At 34.3% G+C, this 10,183-nt stretch overlaps 1 protein-coding gene across 1 annotated transcript in view; it reads right to left on the bottom strand.

Moving 5' to 3' along the window:
• PPHLN1 (periphilin 1) overlaps positions 1–10,183 on the bottom strand; it is a 63,313-nt gene that overhangs the window by 32,098 nt on the left and 21,032 nt on the right. The window contains exons 4-6 of the mRNA XM_010006280.1: positions 8,932–9,188; positions 5,028–5,110; positions 795–914 (exon numbers count right to left, since the gene is read on the bottom strand). Of these exons, the coding sequence (XP_010004582.1) occupies positions 795–914; positions 5,028–5,110; positions 8,932–9,188 (460 nt within the window). The remainder of the gene's footprint in view (positions 1–794; positions 915–5,027; positions 5,111–8,931; positions 9,189–10,183) is intronic.

The following is a 10,183-nucleotide window of genomic DNA, read 5'->3' as shown; positions in this document are numbered from 1 at the left end:
AGGGAAATGGACAGTTTATTTGTCTAACAGGATCTTCCTGTCCATTATCAAGATGCACCCAGCCATCATCAACAGACAGGACTTATAAAGTTCAGATAAATATTGGTCCAGTGAGCTTATTTCCTTAACCTAGACCAAGTGTGAGATACAAGCACACTTCATTACCTTAAGGGGTAGAATACAAGGAGGGGCAAAAACAGATGGGTATACACTGGCAATTAATTAATGCTGATTTTTAATTAAATAAAAGTTTCTGGGGAAAAAAGAAAACAGAAACACACAAAAAAACCCTACTCACTGCAGTACCACGGGAAAAGCTTAATTTTTAATACAGAGGAGGACTATTTTCTGAAAAGGAACACATGACATGGGAGGCTGCCACGGCATGAAATTGAACTCAGTAAACCAGAGTTTCTCTTTTAATTATTATTACATGTACGCTCATATTTCGACTCAGAAGTCCTCTGCTAATTTTAAGGAGTTCAGTAGGCACACACACTTAGACTAGTGCAAGAGTTGTCTGGAAAATCTCTGAGAGAGCTGGAGCCTTATTTTGTCCATGGTAGCTTAACATGAATTCAGATTACACTAAGAAAACCTACTCTTTTTATGCGTTTGAATAAATAAGTCACAAGGCTTTAGTTTTCCTCTCCCCCCCTTTCAACAAACATTTAATAGCACAGGAGACAAATTCAGGTCTAAGTTTTAAAATGTGATTTTCAGGAGAGTAGAGAAAAACAACAGCCTATTGTTGCAATGCTTTAAAATAAATTGATTAATACTCCTTGTCTTACATCATACTCTGATACATCAGGTAAATTGCTTTCATTGGCCTTCTCTGCCTTTTCAGCTGCCCACTTGATTGCTGCTTCAGTAAGTTCCTTTTCTGATAGTCTGCTGCTCTTTTCCAAGGCCTGTACAAAAACACAGTCAAGGTTTTTTAACATGAAACATATTTACACATAGCAAAACATCTTCAAAACGAAAATAAACAGCTACTCAGATCTCAGAAATGTTTAAAAATAGGAAATAAGAAAGTTGAAGCTATTTCATTTTTTTGGAAAGAGCAAAGCAAAAAAAAGAAAACAAGAGAAAAAAGATAAATCAACTAAGTTCAGAAAAAATGTTTAAAAAAGCACCATACTTTCAGAATCAGTTTTATTAAATTCACGGGACAGAAATAACAGAAAAATTATTTGAAACCAATTGAGTTTAAAGAGACATGGATCAAATGCGGACTAAGAAAACAGATACAAGTATGGAGTGATTTAATAATTCAATCTGATTTTCAGGCATAAAAGGTTGTAACAAATTTAAACAAAACTACTAAATACTGTGTATAAAACCTCAGCTGATTAGGGACAAAAAGTATTGTATATCTACTTTAAATTATCAGAGCTGCTTCCATTAAAATTCAATATTTTTTACCTGGAGGGGAACACTTATAATTTATAATAGAGTCTATCATGGCTTTATAGCCTTTAATTAACCTTTTAGATGGAAATATTAATATAAATAATATTATTTAAATTACTTCTCTCTGAGAATATGATTTGCTTTCTACTAGCAGAGAAATAAACAGACAATGACAAATACCCATATACCAAAACGATTTTAGGAACAGCTAGCTTTACAAATCTTGTTACCACTGTGTAGGTATTTAAATTGAATTAATTGTATGCATAGAAGCATCCATCCAATAATCTATACAACTGTAGTATTAATTACTGCAACACTAAGGTAAGTAATTAAAAAAGCTACACAATCCTATTGCCATAAAAAGATGGTCACAATTTCTATCCAACATCTGTTCCATTTTAACAAATAAATGGAAAAACAAAAAAGCAAACAAAAAACCCAACACTCCTCCCTCTTGTTGTTGGTTCATTCCAAATTACATAAATGGACAGAGGAACCAAATACTGTGACTTGTACTAAGACTGATTCATCTTCAGACCTTTTGTGCTTAAGTAAAATATTATTCAAACATCTCTCTTTGCTGTGGTATGGCACAAGTATACAATTCACAGATTCCTTTCAGGATTCTGTGTCATAAAGACATCACCTTTACCGGACACCAGAAGAGAAACACAACATTGCAATACAAATACCTCTTTCCAGCATTGTAAATTACAGAGTCGTAACCAGCAAAGTCAGGAGGTGACAAAATTCAATACGCATAGGGTACAAAGAGGCTTCTTAAGAAAGGGGTAATATAATTCACAGAATAATTAGCCCAGGTCACCTTTCCAAACTAAACCATTATTCTTACACTACCCTCACTACAAACTATCTGCTGCCAAGATTTTACCCCCATGTTTTTAATCCCTATAATATGGCTGACTTTTGCCTTTAGCATGTCTTTTCCCTAGCTGCCAAAAAATCTTACATTGTGGATGAATCTCATCCTTTCCTCAAATGTAGCTCATGCCAATACTAACAAAAGAAAAGACCAGTATCTTTGTTACCAACAGTCAACTTTGCACGAAAAGAAGACAAATATAATTTCACATAACTTAGAGTATTTCCACAAGCCATAAACAGAAACTAACCACTCTAGTATCTACTGTAGTACAGCAAAAAGAATCTGTTTAATTTAATCTCACTAGATTTAATTCTACAGGTCTCACATCGATAAGTATGTATTAAAAAGCCCTAGGTGCATTTTTTATAATAAAGTAATAGTATTTCCATAAGTACACTACAACTGAAGAATAGTAACATACATAGGCTGCAAACTTGTAAGAAATGAAGAAGCTAGTGTATCTTGCAAAAAACAACCAATCATTCCCCCCAAAGAAAACAGAGGTGTGTTGGTTTTTTTTTTCTATTTTTACCTTATCCATAAGATAATAACAGCAAAACCCTGACAGTTTTCTGCTATCTTTGCTGGGAAGCTTTCCCTGTCTCACAAATCTGCTTTCTGCTCTAATTATGTTGGCTATAGCCTCCAAGGCTTGCAGTCGAGACAGCTATCAAAGAAAAACACCAAATATTTTATGCTGTAGTCAATTAAACAGGTGGTTAAGATCAGATAACACCAACATGTATTAATTCACATGCACGTATATGTAAAAAATTAATTATAAGACAGATAAGAACACCTTTTTAGATTTGCAAATAGTTACTACTGTGAAAATCTGATATTGCTGCAGAAGCATGTACCTTTTTATGTATTTCAAAGCTAAATTATAGCTTAGAGCATTTAAAATCTTCTCTTTTAATCTATAAAATAAAAGTATATAACTCATTTCTCAAGTCTAAGTAGATTGTAAGACCCTGGGTCTAGAGCGTTTATCACATTTTGCCACAACTTCTTCAGTTGATACTTGTATGTCAGTGAAGCAGTTCTATAACTTAACTGGTCATTGTAATTCACCTATCACCCCAAATGGCTCTACTGACACAACAGTACATTTAGAAGCAGATTTCAGACTTCAAGGAAGTACTTCAATTTCTGCAGCTGATGCATAGCCAGTAGTTGTCTGGGGAAATTATTTTCATCAAACAAAGTTTCATTTTGTGTAGCTGACATCAAGTGGATATCCAATGCCAGCAGATATATGTGAACAGCTGGCAAAAAAACCCAATACAGCATAGATCAGACCTGACATTTAAAGAATACTTTATAGTTCAAGCTCACACTGCGTATTAATACAAAAGAGATTTTTGCAATGCCTCCTTTTTCTCACAGGCTTGTATTAAGCAAGGATTTGGAATTAAGATATAGTATTCTGAGTCTGTAATCAAAATAAGTGAGCTAATTATAAAGTTTATTTTATAATCCGAATCAGTGTAACTTGTACATTACAGCTTTTATCTTGTTTTTGTTATTTACATTGCTGAGAACACATTGTCTGCCTCCCCCTTAAGGACTTGGCAATTAGCTACTGCCTAGCACAGCAGTTCTAAAAGAGCTGCATAAGGGATAAGTACTTAGAATGACATAGCACAACCAAAGCCTTGATTTTTTTCCCCAACTAATTATTTCTTTCAGTCTCACCTTCTCACAACAAAAAGCACCTTTCTTTCTTCCAATTTTTAATATTTTTTTTAATTTGCTTAAGCATTCCACTGATTTTATTAAAAAGACCTCAAGAACCAGGCTAGTACAACATGCTACTTAGGGCAAATGCTGATTTTTAATAGGACCTTATTCACTTAGAACAATATAATGCATTGTTTCTTTATTTCTCATTAAAGTATTTCTCAGCACTTCAGTGAAAATACTTCAGTGGAAGTGATCATTTTAACCTCAAATATAATTTACAGGCACTCAGTCTAGGATGTGAAAATATTTTTCCTGTCACAGAACACCCAGAACATTACTGAACGCTGATTGTTCATTAGTGCTTATTAGCTTGTTTGTTTAACTAATTAGTAAGATTAGGTAGCTGGTGCTCAGCCTAGAAGATATTTTTTATGTGAAATTAAACAGCATCTTTTAGAATACAAACTGGAATTTACCAAACCATCTTCCAGTGTGACTTCCTTCCCAAGTAAACACCATCATTCTTGCCACATCCTTGAGCAGCCCTTCTTCCAAGTCAACACTGCTATTCACATTATCTTCCCAGTCAGTCAGGCACTTCACCACACTAGTAGTCACAGCTTAGGAATCACTGAAGGATGGAGTTCAGTGCAAGAATGCGCTTGTCCAATTGATCTGTTGCTACTAAAATTTTCTTCCCTGTATTTCTCCTTGCCATTCCTTTTCTAGCACCCTCTGAACTTTGGAAAATGGCAATTTTAAATATATACAAAACTGCCTTTTCTCCTAAAATGACAGTTGATACAGAACAAAAAGCTTTGTTGATATCATCATTAGATACACAGCATTATCAGCACCTTCCTGCCAGATAAGGGAAACCTATCTATCCTCTGCTGGACTGCTGTGCAACTCAAGATGCTCCATAGAGTATCTCCTTAACAGCTCCATACTGTATCTCCTTCCAACTGAGGAAAAAAATCCAACAACAATGAGCAATCTGAAACTGTGATGAGAAGTACTTGAAAAGATAATTCACCTTTGATGACAGTACTATTATGGAGCCTGAAGGTGATGCATCTCTTGATGTTTTCAGTGATTGAGCTGATCCCCTTTCTTTACCTACAATTTGGAAAAAAAAACAACAACAACTGTAAAATTATATTAAAGATAGACATTCCAAATACATTTATGTGCTTAGAAAAAACTGCTCCAGCATCTTATAAAGGTTGATAATACTTTCTTCTGTTTACGAAGAGAGATCTATGACATTGCCATATGATTTCACAAATTTAGGAAAATCCACTGTCTTTTTTTTCGCACTTGAACTAGAAGGGTGCACCAATATGGCTTGGCAGGATGGTGTGCATTTACTTTTTAATATTCCTGTATTAATATAAATGTGTGAAATATCAGACATCAGGCAATTACTCCAGGAAACTAGGCTGGGTAGGAACTGGATTAACAGGCCACAGTATGTTGAAAAGCCCTGCCATAAGAAACAGTCCTGTACTGTGCCAAGCACAGGTTAAATGCTCTTTATGTTATCAGTGTTTTTCTTGTAAGGGTTAAAATTGGCAAAATGACAATTTAAATTCACATGTGTTAATCACAGGCTGTGCATAGCCTTGCCACAGACTGGTTATAGGCAGCCTATAGAAGCAGATCTGGTTGCATTGTAAACTACTAGTTTTCAACCTGTGATTCATGGATTACATCTAAGGGATCTGTCAAAAGTAAATATAAAAAGCAAATGTGTTGTCAGTAGCCCTAAATTAACTAGACTATTCACACTCCCTGCAAAACAGCTGACTGTTCACAAATGGAAAATTATATAGACTTACCTTGGCTTCCATTGAATTTATATCAATACAATTAAGCAAGTGATTAATTTAAAAGTCTATTAATACTTATGAAAATTAAGATATAAATTATTTTAGTAAAACTATAAACAAATATGGCTTTATTGTAATGAGTTGAAGCAATAAAGAGCAAGCATGGCATCTTACTATTAACAGCTGACCTACTGCCTTTTTTTACATAATGCCACAACATTTTGCTGTGTATTTTAAAATACCATTACCTATACAAAAATGTAAGGAAAAATCTATGCAAAATGCATACTTTAAAAAAAATAAAATGTTTAAGAGTTATTTGAAAAGTTGGTTTTCTACTCTTTCCCCACATTTTCATACCATACACATAGTGTTGACTTAATATAAAGTAAAGATCAAACACCTGCTCACCTCTGCACACTGTTAGAAGCAACTGAGTTACCACTATGATGTTGAAGGCTTGCTAATCCATGTAAAAATCTTCACAGCTACTGATGGTTCTTTCAAAAATGCTACTGAAAATAGCTGGGGAAGTTACTCTGGCAAAAGCAAACATTCCAAATTGCACTTTAACTTTCTATTTGAAGATGATGTAAAATGGAGATCATATTTAAAAACATAGCAAGCAGCCTTATTTAAGAATTTCAAATAGCCATGAAACAAAAGATGACTGAAGAATTATTTTAACAAAAAAAGCTTTTTGACAATGAAAAGAAATAGCAAAAAGAAAAAATGTGAAAAATTAAAAGTTCTTATAAATACAAAGTATATTACAAAACAAAAAAATGAAGATAGAAATAACCATGTCCTGCACCTGTCACACGCTCCAAAGAACAGTGTGGATAAGCTACCTCCTTTTAAATTTACAGATGACTCTTAACTCTGCCCTTCACATGCCTCCTTCATCACACTGGATTCTTTAAAGACTGTCTCAATTAAGTGGATTATAGGTTTGTACTTGAATAGATGAAATAAACTGATAGAAGCATCAGTAAATAATTCAAAATTAGGCAGTGAAAGAAATCACCATTTAATTTAGAGACGTTATTTGGGCCATTTTTTTCTGAATGTATGTGGATATTTTGAACATATAAGTCCTACCTATAATTGAACATGACACTTTCCAAGCACCCTTACTTGCCTTTTTGCATCTTGTTAGCATATCACTCTACATGGACTAATCTGGTGAAAGAATACCATCCTCCTTCTCTTGATGCTCTCCCACCACAGCTGAATGCCTGTCCTTCCTCATGAGCCCTTCTTCTCCCTTTACCAAGCTTCTTAATGTGCTCCCCAGGTATCTCTGTTCAAATCCTGTATTTATCCTAATTTATGGAGAGCTGTAGAGCACGGGTGATTGGTCTCTCATTGCAAGTCACCAGGCCAAACCAATTCAGACTGCCTGATTTTCAACAGTATTTAAAAGGTGTCATATTAGAAGTTCTGCATGAAATAGTATGTACTTTGCATGTTGTAAATCCATTTAAGTATAGACTAATATGCACTGCTGACATATAAGATAGGTCCCACTTCATGTTTCCTTTAAATAGGTAATACATGAACTCAGCTTGGCCAAATCATACTAAAACATGATTCTACAAGTATTATTCAAACCATTTAGACCTTGCAATTAGGCCATTTTAATTCAGTCATCTAGAAAAACCGTTTAGTAGTACTGTTTTCCAGGGAACAGTCAGTTACAAAGAAATAAACCAGTGTACAAGCCATCTAGTCTCTTAAAACTGATTTAAAGGTGATGGGGAGAGGTGTTTAACCATGCAATTGGAAAAAGAATCCCCAAAGCCACAGACCTAAATGGAACTTCCTCTCTTTACCAACATCTTTTCTGGTTTGTGAAGATGCTTCTACTTTGCTACCTCCATTACTGCTCAAGTAGTTCTGCCAACATACTACAAGTGTGATACAAGGTGGCTCGATTTTAGGAGATACCTGAACATTCAAAAATTTTATACGGTTTCTTACAAGGTTTCCTCTTCCTGGTAATTATGATCTGCACATCTATCACTTCTACAGATTTAGTTGAATATAATGTTTTTATCTTCCTCTCCTACACTTACAGGAATTCATATTCACTGAATATTGCTACAAAATAGAAGAACTGCAATGATAAGCTAGAAAGGTAATTTGTGTTCTACAAGGAGTGGAATGATTCCTCCATATTTAAACAAAGTTAAATAAATGTAACAAGTTATTTTTTTTGCAAGAATTGCTACATAATGGTCTGGTGTGCCACTTTAGAAACACATAATATGCCTAACAGTGAACAAAAAATTATCTAATTAATTTTTTTAAAGCTGCCAAAATGAACAGTAGATTTGTATAGTTCAACAGAAAGCATTTTAAGAAAGAGAAATCAAATCAGTTTCAGTTACATAAGCATACAAACAGCAGTGTAGTATACTAAAAAAGAGCAATTTCGCCTTTTTTTTCCAAATCATTTGAATAGGAAAACCTGAAATATTTTCAAAACAGATAACTCATTTGATTCCTGTTTTTAAAAGTCAGAACATACACAGTATAGACTTAACTGTGTTAAGTTTCACATTTCTTTGTGCAAAGCAAGATTTGAGAGAATCTGAGGATGAAATGAAATTGCTAAAAGCTAACCAGTTTCAAAACTCTAAGAATACAGTTCTAAGAACATCTTCAGAAAATGTTACAAATACCAGTATGTAATTTCATCTCTCAATTTTTTTAAATCCCTCTTTTCCCCTGGTTGCAGAAGAAAAGTCTTTATCTCCTACAGATGACAGCAAAGTTTCTTGTAAGAGAATCCAATGATGAACATAGAGAAGTAACAGAAGCAGTTGATAGTGAAGGGAAAATAACATAAGATACCAGAAAAAGCTGTGCAGTTGAAACTCCTACAGTCAGCCTAAAGTGCTACTGAAATAACACCTGCAATCTCCCACATGAAATACGTAAGGGAACAGAGAGTACAATGAAACAGCCAAGAGCAGAAAACACATAATTGATACAAAATGTCTAGATCTCTCATTGTAAAAGGCAGCAATGTAAAGAAAAAGGGCTATACAGCAAGTTGCAGTTTCACCTCACTAACAGTTATCAACATTTGTCCAGCATTACCTTGCTGTGAAGAAATATTTCTTTTATGTAAAGATGACATGCTTCTGCTGTGCTGGGACTGGTGGAAAGGATAGCCTTTGTTTCTTTCAGGAGAGTAGCTCCTGCTGCTAACACTAGAGCCAGATCTGCTGTGTGGAGAATCCCTTCGGCTCCCTGGTGATTCCCTGAAGAAAGGAGAGTCCCTCTTATGAGGGGATCGCTCTCTCATATAATGAGAAGGATAGAAGCTTTTTCTTCTGAAGCCATCTCTGATGTCCCTGTGAAGAAAACAGATAAATAAGTTACTTGGTTATTCTTCTAAAGTTTGTGGAACTGCAGTAGATAATACAATGGTAGCATTTTATGCCTGGTAAATACAAGAAGGTTAGCTGATCTGCAGAACACACCTGAAATCTTCAGCATTGTTAAGAGTGCTAGTCAATGAATAAAAAACAAGTATTAAAGTAGAAAAATAAGTATATGTATGTAATTAAATATATGTATGCCATTTTTTTCAGATTTCATTCAACTACTTCCTCATTAGAAGCTAATTCCTTTCTACATCTCAGTAATATAGCTGAAATATAAGAAAAAGAGATATTCAAGAAATTGGGACTCTCACATATTATTTCTTCAGACTCACTCCACTTCTGGAAATCAAGTCTTAATTTACAATAGCTAAAAATGCATTTGCAAATATTGCTCACACTATTAGCTGTTTTTCAACTCTATTTTCTCTTAAGCGTATCTTCAAGGAACTAGGTCCCTCTATTAACTTCACACAGCTTCCTAGGGGAAATGTCACTGAGGGATTTCAGTTTTTATCCAGCAAAGACAAAAATAAAACTGCAGACTATCTATCTTCATGTCTATGTATTCATCTAAGGTCAAACCTTGAACAAAAATACAAGATTTATACCTACTAAATGTCTGTCTTCCACAATACCCAATATTCATTTCTAATTTTACTGTAAAACGCCACAAACACACTCAGTATTATATGAAACCCAACTGATTCTAAACCATAATCTAGTTAGCAAACACCAAAACGTTTCACTAAATTTAGATATTGTTACTTCAGACCATACTGCAAATATTTTGGTTACCTGCATATTAATATACATATATACGTAAATGTCAAAAAAAAAGTATCAATTTGAACTTTTCCTAAAGAATCTCAAAGCTAACAAACATGTAAGAGAAGATCTACTGAATCCAGACTTGTGACATTTACCTTGGTCAGAAGACACATTGCTAAAAGAAGCAAGCACCT

Source organism: Chaetura pelagica, unplaced genomic scaffold (genome assembly GCF_000747805.2).
Source record: "Chaetura pelagica isolate M959 unplaced genomic scaffold, ChaPel_1.0 scaffold108, whole genome shotgun sequence".
Lineage (NCBI taxonomy): Eukaryota > Metazoa > Chordata > Aves > Apodiformes > Apodidae > Chaetura > Chaetura pelagica.
Note: the sequence above shows the minus strand (reverse complement) of the source record. Positions and strands in the feature narration are given on the sequence as shown.